The 18,064-nt window shown below is 36.7% G+C and overlaps 1 protein-coding gene across 2 annotated transcripts in view; it reads right to left on the reverse strand.

Moving 5' to 3' along the window:
* USP9X (ubiquitin specific peptidase 9 X-linked) overlaps window positions 1-11,997 on the reverse strand; it is a 100,453-nt gene extending 88,456 nt beyond the window's left edge. For both annotated transcript variants that reach the window (XM_021682030.2, XM_044911799.1), the window contains exons 1-5: window positions 11,775-11,997; window positions 7,767-7,912; window positions 5,585-5,664; window positions 3,287-3,399; window positions 1,816-2,034 (exon numbers count right to left, since the gene is read on the reverse strand). In XM_021682030.2, the coding sequence (XP_021537705.1) occupies window positions 1,816-2,034; window positions 3,287-3,399; window positions 5,585-5,664; window positions 7,767-7,912; window positions 11,775-11,870 (654 nt within the window). In that variant the 5' untranslated portion in view covers window positions 11,871-11,997. The remainder of the gene's footprint in view (window positions 1-1,815; window positions 2,035-3,286; window positions 3,400-5,584; window positions 5,665-7,766; window positions 7,913-11,774) is intronic.
* Window positions 11,998-18,064: the final 6,067 nt, after the last annotated feature.

Below are 18,064 nucleotides of genomic sequence, written 5' to 3' on the forward strand. Positions count from 1 at the left end.
ATGTACCCAAGACGACCCTTTATACCTAGGTTTCTTCTAAAAAGCCACGTTTTAGAGTCCACTGAGGGAAAACCAATGGGGGAAAAAGGGAATTTCACTACTAAGTCTTAAGCAAAAGTAATTTCTACAGCTACTCAAGAACAAAAACAAAAAAACATGTCCAGGACAAAGGGAAAATGGAAGTATAAGGTCACTGCTTTCAAAGAGACAATATTATATGGAAGCTAAAGGTAGTTTTGATGGGATTTTATGTCTGTATCAATTAAATTCTTCACTAAATTAACAACACTTTTCTATGTAAGTTCATTATAGTATCTTCCTACCTTTTTATTTGGTCTTAAAAAGCTAATTCAAAACAATTAAAAATCTGAGCATTTTAATTCACCAGTCCCTTATGGCATTCAGCATTTCAATTTCTCAAGTAACTGGAATGAGACTAATAGTCTGATATACTCAATAGTTATGTATAATATGTATATATAAAATAGTGTATGTGCACAAAGTAAAAAAAAAAAATCAGTCTAAAACTAATCTTCCTTTATGTTTTCAGCTAAAATGTATCTTTAAGCAATTAGGAACACTGTAATTAGTAATACTCAAGAAGAGCTAGGCTTCAAATAAAGATATAAAAAGATCTTCAACCAGAAGCCATTTTAAAAGAAGCTGTTCCCTGTGAGTCTCTTAAGATTATCATTGACCTATAGAGCAAAAATCAGAAAGAGAAATACAGGTATATTTTGGAGACCGTCACTGTTTAGATAATAATTTGATTTACCAAACCAAAAATAAGCATGAAGTGGCAACAGTATTAATCTTGGGAAATATCAGAAAATCCCAGGTCTCAGTTTAACACATTTTGAGAATTTTCACTTTTAACATTGAATAAACCTAAAGTTATATGTATAAACTCAAATTTTACTGGTTGGGTTTTCCTTTTTATAAGGCCCACAATATTAAAAAGTCTCCCTAAAGGGGCACCTGGGTGGCTCAGCTGGTTAAGCATATGCCTTCAGCTCAGGTCACAATGCCAGAGTCCTGCGACTGAGCCCTGGGTTGGGCTCTCTGCTCAGTGGGTAGTCTGCTTCTCCCTCTCCCTCCACCCCTCCCCCTGCTTGTACTCACTCTCACATAAATAAAAATCATAAAACAATAGAAAAAATAAAATGTCTCCCTTAATTATAAAATTTAAAAACTATGTATTATTTAATATTTATTAAAAGATGAACCGTTTAAGGATAGATTTTTTGTTTTGTATACGCTTTATGCCAATATAGAAAATTTACATTTGAGAACTTTTACAGAGATATCATGTATATTTCATTGACATTTGTAAGTTTTACTATTTTGCTTTCATTTATAACTCCTATAATTTTACTTTTATGATACATTATTAGACATTTGTATGATATACTTGATCCTGAAGTCAAAACATTAGAATGTCCACAGTGATTATGGCCTTGGGTCAAAGTCACCTCCTATTCTACTCTTACTTATGAGGAAAATTATGGCATATTTCATAGAACCCATTTTATGACTATTTCCCAAAGGGCTGAGCAGAAGATAATGGGAACTAACTACATGGAGAAAGCTAAAAACAACAACAAAACAAACAAAAAAACACAGTCTAAAACAATTTTGTCAATTATACTTCAGTAAAGCTAGGGAGGAAAAAAGAATCCAAAACACAAAATAATGCAGAATCCCTTCATAGTAACATGAAACTACTCTTCTTCACATTAACAGGTGGTTCAGATCTTTTACAGCTCTGTGGCAGAGCAAAACTGTATTAATTATGAAAATAACAAACCAACACACTTTTGGTGATCGAGGGTCTGGAGAACGAGCGAAGAGTTCATCTTCAGGCAACTGAACACTTGACGAAACGGATTCACACGGACGTGTACCATTGTAGATATGGAATTTGCAATGAGGATTTAAGGCCATGGAGAGAAGTTCTAGAAGTGGAAACCAGTCTTGGGACAACTTGGCCACACATAGCTCCACCAGGCGATGAGTATTGTTGATAATACACCTCTGTTTAATGTAAGGAGGAAAGGTGATTTATAAGATCAAAACATTACAACTCCATCTCTCCATTTGTTTACACTGATCATTTGAATTGTTTGATATTGGGATCAAACTGACAGATCAAAAAACCAAATTAACATTTACTATCCTTTATAGAGTACTTTAAAAGGCCATTTGCAACAGCTTACAGAATGAAGTAGGTACTGTCCTGTGTCTACAGACAAGACGCAAATTACTATTTTTTCTCCTCTTTGGAATTTGTACTCTAGAGGCAGCAATTCTAAAATCTATACAATATATTAACTATCCAAGATGGAAAAGATTTGTTATCTAAGCCTCAGTGAAAAAGTCTGATAGCACCTCCAAAGTTTCCATTTCTTTACTTATAAAGTTACATGTTGAATTAGAAGATGGTGGGATTTTTGTGCTATGGTTATATTTGAAAAATAGTTCACAGAGCACAAAAATATCTGCCTCACAACTTATGACCAGATTTCCACAGTATGAATAGGGAACAGAGACTTGGAGTAATTATGGCATTTCATCAATCTAAGATGCATGTTCTTTTACTTTTTAAAATCTCTGAAATTTCTTTGTATCTTATAATCAATGCATAGTAGTTTCTTCAACTGAAGGTGTTGTAGAGAAAACCTGTGTTTGCTTCTGCCAATCACTTGGGCATACCACAAACCTTAGACCATTTAAGGATTTTTTTTGTTTCACAACTATAATTTGATTTCAAATGACCAAACTCTTTGAATACTGGCCTGTTGTTTAAATTTTCAGGAGACTTTTACCCCAAGATGCCATGGTTGAGACATACAGGTTCCTTTCACATCTCTTTCTGTATGGTTAAGTTTATTTCTCTACATTGACCCTTTGTGTCCTAGATACTAGATTCCCCATCTTGGGTGTTTTCCTTCTTTAGTGGTACATAAAATGAGTGTGTGGTGCATCTCACAATTAATGAAACGTGGTGACTTGCCTAAGGTCACAAGGCACTTGAGAATCCAGGAGACATATTAAACCAAAGGTCTCTAACTCTAAACCTCACATTCCTAAAAGATCATGCTTTCTTAGATAGAAATTAGAACTTATAACAAGTATTTTTAAAGTTCCTCAGTATTACACCCTTTAATTCAATTAATGTATCAAATATACAACCAAATATGTATCTTATGTGTATATATATATAAGAAAACAATTCCCAGGCATCACTATGAAAATCTGGTTTTTTAAAGTCAAATGCAAGACTCACATGAATTTCGAACTTCCAGCCACTTACTGCCTCATCTGTAAGGATTTTAGTGAATGATATTGTTAGCCCATCTCGGAAAAATCGCTGGCATGCTTCACTTTTAACATCAAGGCCTAAAAAAAGGGAATGAAAGTTAATGTAAACAAAGCATTTTTCTGGTTGTCTCAAAATGTCCAAGTATATGATGAAAAGTAATAAAGGGTGCCTGGGTGGCTCAGTCGTTAAGCATCTGCCTTCAGCTCAGGTCATGACCCCAGGGGTCCTGGGATGGAGCCCCACATCGGGCTCCCTGCTCATCGGGGGCCTGCTTCTCCCTCTCCCACTCCCCCTGCTTGTGTTCCCTCTCTCGCTGTCTCTCTCTCTGTCAAATAAATAAAATCTTAAAAAAAAAAAAAAAAAGTAATAAATAATTTAAACTATTCACCAATAGCTAAGAAATTCACACTAGCTTTGGAAAAAACTCACAGCATTATCTATTGTTAAGAGGTCAAAAAAATATACAAGTATTATCAAAGTTCCTAGGTGTTAAGAAGGTAACGGATTCAGAAACACAATCTTCAAAGATTTCAAAACTATTTAATTGTATAAAAGTACATCAAACCAAGCAAGGTGAATTGAAAACATTTCAAATCATGACACTAGACTTGAAATGCAAAATGGTTACCAGTACCACTGAGAGGGAATCTAAATGCTTCATAGCATTTTACTCTCTGAAAATAAACTTTAAAACTTAGAAAATGATGTTTCACAACTATTTTTAAAATCTTATTTTGGTTATAAATGATCCATTAGACACCAATATCCTTAACACTACTCTATGTAAGTATTTCATTGAGTAAGATGAATTGTTTTGTCTTAGTGTCTTTCACTGTCCCAGCATCTATGCTTCTTTATAGCTTTGCTTAATTTCATCTGATTTCAGAAAGGCAATAGAGCCAAATGCCCTGCCCGGCCAAACAGAGAAAATCTTTAACTCTTATTTTATAATTATTTTTTTGTCTTAGAGAAAGTGTGTGAGTGAGCACACATGTGTGCATGGGGGAGCCCCGGGGGGCGCGGAGGGGTGCAGAGGGAGAGAGAAAGAGAGAGAATCTTAAGCAGGCTCCACACTCAGCACAGAGCCCAACTCGGGGCTTGATCTCACAACCCTGAGATCATGACCTGAGCCGAAATCGAGTCTGAAGCTCAACCAACTGAGCCACCCAGGCACCCCTTGAAAATCTTTAACGCTTAAGGACAAAGTGAAAAGTTATTCAATTTTTACAGTGTTCTGTGAGTTTGATTGTACAGAAGAGAGGACATTTAAACTCAGTATTGTATCTGAAAATCTGAACTTTGCCTAAAATAAACCACGGTCCCAGAAAAGAAAGATAGAGGTAGGGGGGCTACATGTCCAATGAATGTCCATGAATATTAAATGAAATACCATTATGTGTTCTTACCTATAATTATACAGTCAGAACGTAGAACATGCCTAGTGCAAAATTCTTCAAAAAAATTGCTCAATTAATTAATTAATGTGCAAATGAACAAAAGAAATTTGAGTGGTGGTAAATAATTGCAATCTGGAAATGTATTTTATAGTTTATTATTTTTACAAGATTAAAAAGGTGTAGAGACATTCTTTAAATGAAGGAAGTTAATTATTCTTAGATAAAGGAAATATCACCCTTGCCATGGTGAGACGGATGTAAGCAGATTAATTTTTGTAATGATCAACTTCAACTGTGATAATGCCTAATGATAGTTAGAATACATCCATGGCTACCCTATTTAAGAAATTGAAATGTTACTGCCATTTATCTTAATTTCCAATGCCTTAAAAGTGAAGAGAATATTTTAACAGTTGTCCTTTGCTAAGAGAATTCAACTGCACCTAAAGCAGACCAAAGTCATTAGAAAAAATTATCAATTCCAAATTCAGCTTTCACTTCTAGACAAGATAAGAACACTAGAGCTCATCTTTCAAGTGTTTTTATCTTTTGGAAAAAAAATCAAATCTTTTCAGTATATTAAAAAGAACAGTCAACATGTACACTAGACAGTTTAGTTTAAAAATGAATATACACAAATTTTATGTGTGACTTCAATGAGTTCACAAACACCCTCTGAAAGGCTGTCCAAAGGATCTGAACCCTGTGTTCTAGGGATATATGATAAGCCATAGCAAGAAAACTTATTAGATGTTCTGGTCTAGGAATATCCAGTAAGTGTTTATAAGAAATGAAGTCTTCAGGGATGAACTGAAAGTGTATGAGTAGCATACATTATGAAAACCATAAGAACATCTAAACTTACCTTTTTTACTAAGATCAATAGCAGCTTCTAAAAGCACTTCTAATTCCCCTTTTGGCAAAACTGGAACCACCCATCGAGGCCTAAGGGTTTTAAAAATATAAAAAGCTGTTTATTGGTGGCACTCTGAAGCACTATAAATGAGTTACTAATTATAATTACTCATCTCACCATGAAAATATTAATATTAAAAAACATTAAAATATTAAAACAACAAGGTTGGCAGAATATCTGCTCTGTGAAACTAAGTTCCATCTGTCCTCTCTACAAACAATGTTTTTTTTAAGAACTATCAAACAAAAGACAGCAAGGGGGATGAGGAAATTATTTTAACTACCATAAACATAAAACTACCATAATAATCAAGTATCAATTAAACGATACCTATTGTTCAAGTTCATAGGAATGTGCTCTTTCAGGATTCGTTATCATGAATCTCTTAGCGGTCTTCAATTTCCTCACAAAGGAGAAAAATTTAGGTGGAAAGTAACAGATTACTGCCTCAATTCATAATCTGTCGATTTTTCCTGAAGGTTAATGAGACGTGGATCTCCAGGTCTCTCTGCCTCCACAGGTACCCTCCTCCCTCCAACAAGGATGCAGCATGCACCCAGGTGGTGCTTTCTCTGGCCCCAGTGGCAGCCCAACCATCTCCGAGGCCATCCATCCTTCCCTTTCCCTTCCTCCTCACCCTCCTCACTGCTCCCAAAACCCTGGTTTTGAGAAAAAGTGCTCCATGACTGTATAATCTATTAAAAACAAACGCATACCACCTTTGCCATTGTTTTTATTTACATTAAAATATCATTTGTATTTCTGTTCCCCTGAAAATCTGCTAATATGCAACTTTGTCCTCAAGTCTGCATAGGAAGTACCCTTTACTAACAACCACCAATCACCAGACAGAAAGCAAAAAGCAACAGGAAAACCTTTTGTTAGGTCTCTGTTAGAGAAAGAACAGTCAGGGACATTAAAATAACTTTACATGATTTGTTGTTGTTGTTGTTTTTTAACTACAATTCATTGTATAACATTATTATAGGCATCTCCTGGAATCACAGTTAATGTGTTCTTTCAAATACACTATTAAAAACAATAAGTTAAAAATACACTAATAGGAAAATTTTTAAGATAAATGAAGTGAGGAAAGCAAGTTGCAAAATGATACAGTAAAAATCTCGTATCTATAGAAAAACCAATACAAATGATAGTTTTAATGTAATCTGAAGAGCATACTTCTTATTAGTAATTTTTTGTTGGGATGTGTGTACAAAAGAAGGATACTGTAGGACTTTATCAACATAATATTTCCATGTTTAATAGTACATACTTTTATTACTTATGTAATCAGAATTTTTTGGAAAAAAAATGCAAGGGGTTTTCTATTTCCCTCCTATTATATACATTAACAGTGTTAACGGATTTTTAGAAAGTGAAATACAACAAGAAAATCTGGTAAGGCAAATGCTTACACATGTGTGTATTTTCCTTACTTTCCTTTTTATGGGTGGGGGAGGAATGTGTCACACCTCCCTAGCACTCACTTGTTGAACCCACAGCCAGGTGGGAATTCCCCAACACACTCTTTCCGTATCTTCTTTAAATCTTTTTCTTCCCCTGCACATAAGCTTAAACTTTCACTCTCTGGGTGTCTTCCACTTCAAGTATAAAAAATTATACCCTGAACTTGCCCCTGAGGTGAAGATCAAGAGAAACAAATAGCCAAGATGGTTAAATGCCTCAGTCTAGTTAAGGGTTCACAAGGGGCAGGCTCTGAGGAACTCGATGTTCTAATGACCTGGCTTACCTCAGGACCATGCAAAAATTAAGAAAATCATCCAGCTATCGTAGCAACCAACATACCAAAAAAGAAAAAAAAAAAAAAAAAAAAACTTCATAAACTCTGAAAGAGGGAAATCACATATATGGTTCTACTTCAGAAACATACCAGCTTGGGTCATCATCATTAATCTGAAAACTTTATTGACACTGTTACTCCATGATTAAGAACCATGGGTTACAAAGTATTTGGTAAGAACTAAAATGTTAAGGCTACTGAGGCAACGTGGCTACTGTGATATTTCTGCCCACTCTTTCTCTTTTCTAACTACTAATCACTATGCTGAGAAACTGTTGGCTTTCCTGTGTATTACACACATTAACAAAACAAAACAAACCAACTCACCTATTGATCATGTCATCTAACTTTGCCAGGTCAGTATGTGGAAATGCAGGTTCCTCATCTTCAAGCTGTGGTGGGGCATCACCTTGACCTTGTTCATCTGGGGGAGTTGCCGGGGAATTTTCATTGGAAGAATCAGGCGATGAAGTCTTAATTAAAAATTAGATATTCCAGATTTAGGTTTCTATAACATATGTAACAACATCTAATAATTCAAACACCAACAGATTAGGGTAAAAGAATAAAATTTTAAAGATAAAATCATTGCAAACTTACGATGTTTCAGGTATTCTCTGTGCCAGGTTTTAAAATTTCATTTAATCCTTAACAGCCTAACAAGTATTGAACAGCCATTTAATAGACAAAAACACAAACTCAGACAATAAGTAATTAGCCCAAGGTCACACAGCTCCAACTCTATGGTCAGGATTTGAATCCAGGTTTAGCTCTGAAGTTTGTGGTCTTAACCACAATGTGTATTGCTTCTCTGCTTCCATTTCCCATTATATGAGTCCTGCCATAATAGGATATTGTACAAATATGAAAAAATGCATTTCACATTTCACAGATGGAAAGTTCTGAATTATAACTTTCATTTTTTAATTTGAAGGGGAAAAATAAATTTTATTCTATTCAGCAATTTCCCTAGTCTCAAACTACTACCCAAACAATTATGAAAACTTCATGATTGTGGTTTCTAAGTAAGTCACATCATTTTTTTTTTTCCAAGATTTTATTTATTTGACAGGGAGAGAGAGAGAGAGAGAGAGAGAGACAGAGCGCTCAAGCAGGGGGAGTGGCAGGCAGAGGGAGAGGGAGAAGCAGGCTCCCCAGTGAGCAGGGAGCCTGATGTGGGGCTCGATCCCAGAACTCTGGGATCATGACCTAGCCAAAGGCAGACGCTTAACGACTGAGCCACCCAGGTACCCTTAAGCCATGTCATTTTCAACTAATAGGTCTAATTTTATTCCCTTTTATTCTTCATTTTTAGCATATCTTTCTCTTTCCCTTATTTAAATGTGCATAATATTTCTGCAACTAAGTAAATGTTATTCAGCCATAAAAAGAATGAAATCTTGCCATTTTCAACAACAGGGATGTTTCTAGAGGGTATAATGCTAAGTGAAATAAGTCAGAGAAAGACAAATACCATGATTTCACTCATATGTGGAATTTGAGAAACAAATGAACAAGGACAAATGGAGACCAAAAAACACTTTTTTTTTTAATTTGCTAAACAGCGAGCGAGAGAGCTAGAGAGCACAAGCAGGGGGAGCTGCAGGCAGAAGGAGAAGCAGGATCCCTGCTAAGCAAGGAGCCTGATGTGGGACTTGATCCCAGGACCCTGGGATCATGACCTGAGGCAGCCTCTTAATCGACTAAGCCACCCAGGTGTCCCCAAAAAAACTTTAAAAAAAATCATAATTCCAGTGTAGTTAACACAGAGCAGACTCTTCAATATAGAGAACTGGTAGCTGCCAGAGGGGAGGTAGGTGGGGGAACTGTTGCATCATATTGTACACCTGAAACTAATACAACACTGTTAATTATACTTGAATTTTAAAAATAAATAAGTAAAATTTAAGACTGAGGAATCACTGACCTCTACCTGTGAAACCAATAATACATTATGTCAGTTAATTGAACTTAAATTTAAGAATGTTTAAAAAAAATAAAAATAAACAGAAAAGAGAGTGAAACATACCAAAACTCTACTAGCTCCTGGTTTAAAAATATTTTTTTTTTTTTTTAAGATTTTATTTATTTGACAGAGAGAGAGCGAGCACAAGTAGGTAGAGAGGCAGGCAGAGGGAGAGGGAGAAGCAGGCTCTCCACTGAGCTCTCCACTGAGCAGGGAGCCCGACGCGGGGCTTGATCCCAGGACCCTGGGATCATGACCCGAGCCGAAGGCAGCCACTTAACCGACTGAGCCACCCAGGCGCCCCTAAAAATAGATTCTTTGGCATCCAACACAAACCTCTATGTTTAAAGAAATCTAAATACTAGGTAACAAATTTATGACACAAGAAAGACTTAATGATTCTGTCCAATACCTGTGACTATATACTTCAGTATTTTATGGCTTAAACATGGGAACTGGAGAGGAAAAGGAATAAAGGTGACACATTTATTTGGAAAAATAAAAGTAAAACCTGACTTGCTCACTTCTCTAAAATGGGAGAGGGAGAAGAAAGGAGGGCAAAGGGGGAGAGAGCATATGTGCGTCTCTTTTCTACCATTCCTATAATAGATTATCTAATCTGGACAATAAGAACTTATCCCCAAATAAATCTGGACAATAAGAACTTATCCCCAAATAAAAACAAAAAAAAACCTTATCCCCAAGTGACAAACTTAAGTACCCTACAGTAACAATATTTTTGCCTAAAAACTTATCCATACAGAATTCTACATAAACATACACCAACTGTAAGCAGTATGTCTGTGATTCATGTGCATGCACCTCAGCTATAAATTCACCTGTAAGCGTTGTTTGAGCTGCACATCATAAATTTTAGTATGTTTGTCTTATCTGGGTATTACCCAATACTAGTTTATTTATCAGAAAAAGTAGCTGAGGGGCGCCTGAGTGGCTCATTCGGGTGAGCGTCTGCCTTTGGCTCATGATCCCAGGGTCCTAGGATCGAGACCCAAGTGGGGCTCCCTGCTCAGCGGGGAGTCTCCTTTTCTTTCTGACCCTCCCCCTGCTTATGCTCACTCTCTAATAAATAAATAAAATCTTAAAAAAAAAAGTAGGTGAAAATCAATTACTAAACTTCCACTTCAGGGAAAGAGAAAAATAATAGGGCAAATTCAAAGAAAACGAAGGGAACAGATATAATGGTGAAAGCACACAAGTAGGGAGGGGAGAGAGAACTGAAGCCAAAAGTTGGTTTGGGGGCAAGTTTAATGAAATTGATGAATCTCTAGGAAAGAGTATGAGGAGAGGGAATGCAAATTAGCAGTATCAGAAATGAAAAAGGAGAGATTACCATAGACTTTGAGATATTAAAAAGGTAGTAAGCATATGAGAAACAACTTTACTTCTATAAATTTGACAATCTAGGTGAGGGTACATATTCCATCAAAGACACAACTTACCAAAAGACACATACACACAACCCCCCCCAAATAGAAATCAGAAAATTCCCCTATTAAAAAAAGCTGGATCTATTAAAACCTTGATGGTTTCACCAAGAAAATCTTCCAAATAATTAATGAAAAAATAACAGAACTCTTACACAAATTCATCCACAGAATAGAAAAAAATATTATCCTCTGAGTTTTAAGGCCAGCATAAAACCTTGATATCAAAATCTATTTTAAACTCTTTGCAAACATTATTTCACTTGATCCTCTTCACAATCCCATGCAGTAGTTACTACTGTTAACCCCATTTTACAGATGAAAAACTGAGGCTCAGAGGTTAATTTACCCAGTCATTTAGACTAGCATGGTGAAAAGCTCAAATTTGAACAGAAACATGACCTGAGTCCATGCTCTTTACCATAGGCTACACTGAATGATTTAATGTTTTGCTCTGTAATTGACACAGGGATTAAATATTTCATTTGATAACTGACTGTGTAAGACACCAGCAAAAGAGGGGCTACATACTCAAGCATCACCATCTATAGCACTTGAGCTTTCTTACCATTACTGTGGGAGACCTATATTTACCTATCTTTAACAGTTTTATGGTTACTTCTCAAATTATTCAGAACATGCTCCATTATTTTTTTTAAGATTTTATTTATTTATTTGAGAAAGAGACGGAGAGCGAGGAAGGGGAAGGGGCACAAGCAGGGGGAGTGGCAGGCAAAGGGAGAGGGAGAAGCAGGCTCCCCGATGATGCGGGGCTTGATCCAGTGGACTCTGTGATCATAACCTGAACCCAAAGCAGACACTTAACCGACTGAGCCACCCAGGCAACCCAGAACATGCTCCACTATTTAGTATCTCATAGTAGACATGCCAATGTAGCTTTAACTAGTATCTTAAACATCCTACCTGATTCTGTTGGAGGGGGGGCTGAGACTGTCCATCAGGAGCCTGGCCCTGGCTGTCATTCCCTCCTACTGGAGAGCCACGAGTCGTGGCTGTCATACTCGACACAGGGCAGATCTTTGCAATTTTGTCTGCTTATGTAGTTGTCTTGAGAAAAGAAATTATAGTCCACTTATAGAAGATGAAGTACCAGCATTTGTCAGTCTTAAAAAGCTCCAATTTAAGAATAAACCATCTTGCAGAGACCATTGCATAACCTACAAGAAAAAAAAAGTACATTTGTTTTAGATTTAAAAATCATGAATTAAGGAACTGTTCAATCTTAGTACTACCAGTGAATCTAGTCAAGAGAAGGTGGCTATATAATGAGGATAAGGTGAAAAGCTAAAGTCTCATTAATACCATATTCAACTTAAACTGAAAACTGTAGATCAGCTTGTACCAAACCATAGCCTTTTATGTTTCAGCTTTCTTTTGGGATTCCAAAGACATTATCAAGGTATTTAGTTGCCATTTTGATTCAATCATGGAATGGCAAAAACTGTCTTCGATTTGCTAATACCTTCAATACACTGTAAAAATATGTATATTCAAGACATAAACCAGGTAACAAAATGTTATTTTTAAAAACATTTCAGGAAAGATTGCACAACTAACATTTATCACTGGTACTAGGGCATTATAAATGGTTTTTGAACAAGCTTATAACAGGTTTTAACAGAAACTTTAAAACTTTGGGGGAATTTTTCTTTGGAAAAAGTTCAAACTATGTACTACTATTCCTAAACAACCAAGTCAGTCAAGTGACCCTGACTCTCCACTTTTGGCAAGGTTTTGGTCACAGGCATTCCCAGGCATGACAGGGCTACAGACCACAACTGTTTAACAATGGAATTCTTTGTTACCTCACCAGCAAAGGTGTACAGGGGAATGTCAGCAAAGCCTCAATTCTATATATTCATTAGACCAATGGCTCTCATCCTTAGCTGCATACTAAAATCATCTGAGATGCTTTGATAAACACTGATGTGCACACCCCTCTGCAGACTGAATAAATTACTGCATTTGAGAGTGAAGCCTAGGCATCAGTACTTGCCATAAATTCTCCCCTGGTGATTGAGAATTGTGCCATGAGATTGAGAGCCTTAGCTGATGAGTTATAGGTATTTCATTATAAGGCGACCATACTTTCCATTTTGTCCAGAACAGTCCATGTTTACCCTCCAATTTAAATATAATCACTTGGGGCACCTGGGTGGCTCAGTCAGTTAAGCGTCCGACTCTTGATTTTGACTCAGGTCATGATCTCGGGGTTGAGGGGCTCGATTCCACAACCCTGAGATCATGACCTGAGCTGAAGCCAGACACTTAACTGACTGAGCCACCTAGGTACCCCTAAAATAAATAAACCTTTAAAAATAAATAATGACTTAACCCAGAGATAGGTCCCTAACAAGATTTTGTTTCATTTATAAAATCTGTGTAACAAAGTTTAAGACCAATAATATCAAATACTGGTGAGGCTAAAAACATAGAAAAATGTTCAATACATAAAGTGAAAATACAAAAGAGAACATTTGTTCACTTTTGTTTTCCATTTTCACACACCCTACATTACAAAAAAACTCACGTGAAGTAAACAATGTTAAAAACCTGGAGAAACTAGCCAATAATTTTCTTTAGTCATTTTGGGTCTGCTGGCAAATTATTTGAGTGCCTTTCTTTTCTTGCCACTCAAAATTATCAGCTAATCAATTCAACTTGATTCTTCTCCACTTCAAATTTGTTCCAATTTCTCCCCTTTGTTTCCCAACTTGGGTTCATGATCCACTTGTATACTGTCCCCAAAGGATGATCCCCTCGCTCTCTTCCTGGATGCCTTGTTATTTGTCTATGAATATGCTTGAGTCTTCCTTACTGAAAAACCACCAATCTCTGCCCTTCCCTTTTCCCAAAAAATCTTAACAAGAATGTCTCTGCTTCCCCTTTCACCTCTTCCATTTTCCCTCATCATCTGGCTGGGTCTAAGCTACCAAAATTGCTTTAAGTCAGTGGGTCGTAACTGAGGACTATGGATGGATTTGAAGATAACGCCCCTAAAACTACATGCAAAGCTTTGCGAATATGTACATTTGGTGGGGAGAGAAGGGGGAGAAGGTCTGATTCACAGATCATCAATGCTCTACTAATGGACAAATCGAGTAACTGCTTCTTGCTGTTCACCCTGCATGCCCTCTTCTGAGCATGAGATACAAGTGGCCACCACTACCCCACCTCCCTTCTCGAACCTCTGAGCTTCTTTGGTTTATACAATCCTGGACTCCAGGTTTTCTCTCCTTTCCACTTCTTTTCAAGGGGGATGGTGGCAGGTAGTAGTGATATCAGTGAGGACTAGTTCTGAATACTGAAACAGAAGTGAAAACATCCACTAGATAGTTCACTCTCCAAGTCTGAATTGAAGCAAAACTTGGGGATCTTGAACATAGAGCCAGTTATTCACAAAAGGGTCAAAGGAGATGGACTCATTAGTATAACCTCAGAGCCCCCCACCCTCCCATAAACACAACCTCCACCCGGCTACCACCTACTCAGAGGAAGTGGGTCACAATGTTATGGGGTGGTAGGAAGTAGCATGATATATTCCCAAGTGTGGGGAAAGTCTAGGAGAGAGGACAAATCCTGAGGTACACCAAAAATTAAAGTCTTTTTTTTTTTTTTTTTAGGTAAATCTTCACTGTTTACACAGAATGTGTATTTTCCTAAAATTAAAAACCAAGCATCTAAAAAGCAACTTGACCAAAGCACAAGTAGAAAGTTAACAAGTCTAGAAATTCTATTATCTTGTCCACTACACCAATACTCTAAGAAGCCTTTCCAGGAAGCAATCCAAGGACAAAAGAATGAATAAACAAAATGTGGTATGCACACACAATGAGATATTCTCTAGTGTTAAAAAGGAAGGAAATTCTAACACATGCTACAACATGGATGAACCCTGAGAACACTATGCTAAGTGAAATAAGCCAGTCACAAAGAGACAAATATTCTATGATTACACTTATATGAGGTGCCTACACTAATCCAGAAAGTAGGAAGGTGGTTACCAGAGGTTACAGGGAGAGAAGACTGGGGAATTAATAACAGGTGCAGTTTCAGCTTGGGAAGATTAAAAAAAAGTTCTGAAGATGAATGGTGATGGATGATGGTGATGGTTGCACAATGTGAATGTAACTTAATGGTCACTGAATTGTAGGTACACTTAAAAATGGTTAAAATGATAAATTTAAGGTTACATATATTTTCTCACAATAAAATTTTATTTATATATAGCACTGACTGCTCTCTTGCTTTACAGTCCAACATTTGGTGATCATTTGAGTTAAAATATCTTAAAATTATAAACTCATGTTGTTTTATGCTCAACATCCTTCTATCTATATATATCCCAATAACCTTCCATCTATAGACAAATCAAAACTATCTGGCAAAAGTCTGGAAATAAACTATTCTAAACAAAAGTATTCTGTGGATTACTAAAGAACTATTCCTTTAAAATAACTTTAAGGTAAATGGAAAAGGGAGAAGTGTAACCTCTCTGCCAAACAATATACCTTTTTGTATATCTGACCACAGAACTAAATCATCATCATCTTCTTGCAGAATATCCCATTAACAAAGCCTCAAGCTGCCTGCCATCCCTATCTCCTCTTACATAATTCTCACCTTTCCGTCCCTTGGTTTCTAGATTTCTTCTACCTCTGTGAAGTTTTCCACACTTCAAGATTTCGAGTACTGCTGAGCAAGTATGTCAGGTCTCAGCATAGCATACCCTGCTCTATTCTGGTATTAACAGACATCTCTCTCCCACCACATAAAAATTGATACCTTTTCCTCAGTATGCTAGGACTGAAAGATTTAGAGCAAGAAATAGGTATGGAGCAATTAAAAATACTTTCTGGATTTTTTATGTATGTATGTATGTATGTATGTATTTATCAGAGAAAGAGAGGGAGAGCACAAGCAGGGGGGAAGTGGCAGGCAGAGGAAGAAACAGGCTCTCCCAGCTGAACAGGGAGCCCGATGTGGGACTCGATCCCAGGACCCTGGGATCATGGCCCGAGGTGAAGGCAGACGCTTAACTGACTGAGCCACTCAGGCGTCCCACTTTCTGGATTTTAAAAACGTAACTTCTATTTCAAAATCCCACCTCTGCCACTTAACAAGCTGCCTATCTTCAAGGCCAGTGACGTCCACTCTATTTTCACAGGTGTTTAAAACTGAGATAATGCCACCCACAAAAATGCCACAAGGATTATTTAAAAACAGGTGTTTTGCAAATACCAAGCACACAGTAATTCTTAAAATATGTAATTTTCTTTTCCCTTTCTATAACGTACTGCGCAGGGTTCTTGAATATCTGACGTATTAATTGGAAAATAACATTTTCAGATATAATTTGGAAAGCTCTGAATGGGAAAAAATTATCAAAGATACACTACAACTAAGTTATCCAAGAATAACACTGCTACCTTTCTCAATAAATCCCATTCAATCCAAGTGGAGGAAATAGATGGGAATCACACTGTTTTACTTGATTTCAAGAAGCAGTCCCAAGTACAGAGCTTGTTTTCCAGGAGACATTTAGGCATACCCAGCAAGGATAGGACAAGCTTTCTACCAAGTTTCAAAGCAGCAGTATCCTCCACTGAGCAACTAAAAAATTATTCAAATCATCTGAAATTTAACGCAGTAACCATTTCCTAAAGGAATGCTCAAATTCAACATATCCAATGTGAAAATTCACTGTATGAAATTTTAAGCTTTGCATAAAAAGCATCAAGTTTTATTTTATTTTATTTAAAGATTTTATTTATTTATTTGACAGAGACACAGCGAGAGAAGGAACACAAGCAGGGGGAGCGGAGAGGGAGAAGCAGGCTTCCTGCTGAGCAGGGAGCCCATCGCAGGGCTTGATCCCAGGACTCTGGGATCATGAGCTGAGCTGAAGGCAGACAATGAATGAGCCACCCAGGCGCCCCTCAAGTTTTATTTTAGAAAAACAAAAGTACTGTTAAGGGTCACTGTTCTCCCTTTCTTTCACTCAGGTTTTACCAGAAATTATGTTGGATTTTCTGCAATGCAACATGTAACCACAATGGCAACATGAGACAGCCTTTAGAAGACAGCATTTTTTGTATTCAAACTTAGCATCTCAATATCTTCCAAGATGGGAGAAGCATCATCTTTACCTGGTTAAAGGTTGGCATTATATTTTTTAAAAATAACCTAGTATTCCATAAGTGGCAACCATTTATATTCACTTTAAAGTTTGCGGAACTGAATTTTCTCCAACAGTTTTCTCTCTCTCTCGTTCTTTTTAATTAAAGATTTGAGTACGAAAATACTTTTAGGCCAAGGGTATTTAGACCTTTCTGAATTCTATTTATTTTAATAAGATCTTTCCTTTTCTTTTTTTTTTTTTTAGATTTATTTATTTGAGAGAGCCAAGTGCACGCACGAGGTAGGGAGGGGGAGAGGGGATCCTATCTAGAGGATTCCAAGCAGGCTCCACGTCCAGCATGGAGTCTGACACAGGGCTCAACCTCACAACCTTGAGATCATGACCAAAGCAGAAATCAAGAGTCAGGCACTTAACTGACTGAGCCACCCAGGCGCCCCGACCTTTTTGAATTTTAAATTGGGATTTCTATTACTATGACAGATTAAATATGCTTAAAGGCAAACTTTTTATATGCATTATCTGGGGGAAAAAAGTATCCTGTCCTACATAGAAGTTTCTCTACTACTTGAGAAAAGACACAGCTATTTCAGGTTTAGACACTTCCATGGACACAGAAAAACTGGAAAACCAAGAAACTGTTAAAAAAAACCACACACACAAAATAAAAACAAACAGTATGTGCAGTTAATTATCTGCACCAATAGCTGGACTTACAGGATTTTCTTAAATATCTCTTCTAAGAAAACACTGAAATATGAGTAAAAATAGTTACTGGGAATAATCCTGAATCTCATTTTTAGGTAACCTTACTTGCAAACATTGCTATTTTATTTGCTTTAATTACTTAACTAGTATGATTATTTCCTGTCACACTCCTCACAATCAATTATATTCAGAAACTAATCTATAACCACTCTAGTGGGTAAAGGCAAAATAGGTTTCAGTATTCGTACTATCCAAGGAATTTTTTCTTTTGTGGACTTGTTGGTTCCATTCCATTCAAAGTTTCTCTGTGACTCTGCAATTCTACACCCAGTTACAACGTTGTTTT

This window comes from Neomonachus schauinslandi, chromosome X, assembly GCF_002201575.2.
Source record: "Neomonachus schauinslandi chromosome X, ASM220157v2, whole genome shotgun sequence".
Lineage (NCBI taxonomy): Eukaryota > Metazoa > Chordata > Mammalia > Carnivora > Phocidae > Neomonachus > Neomonachus schauinslandi.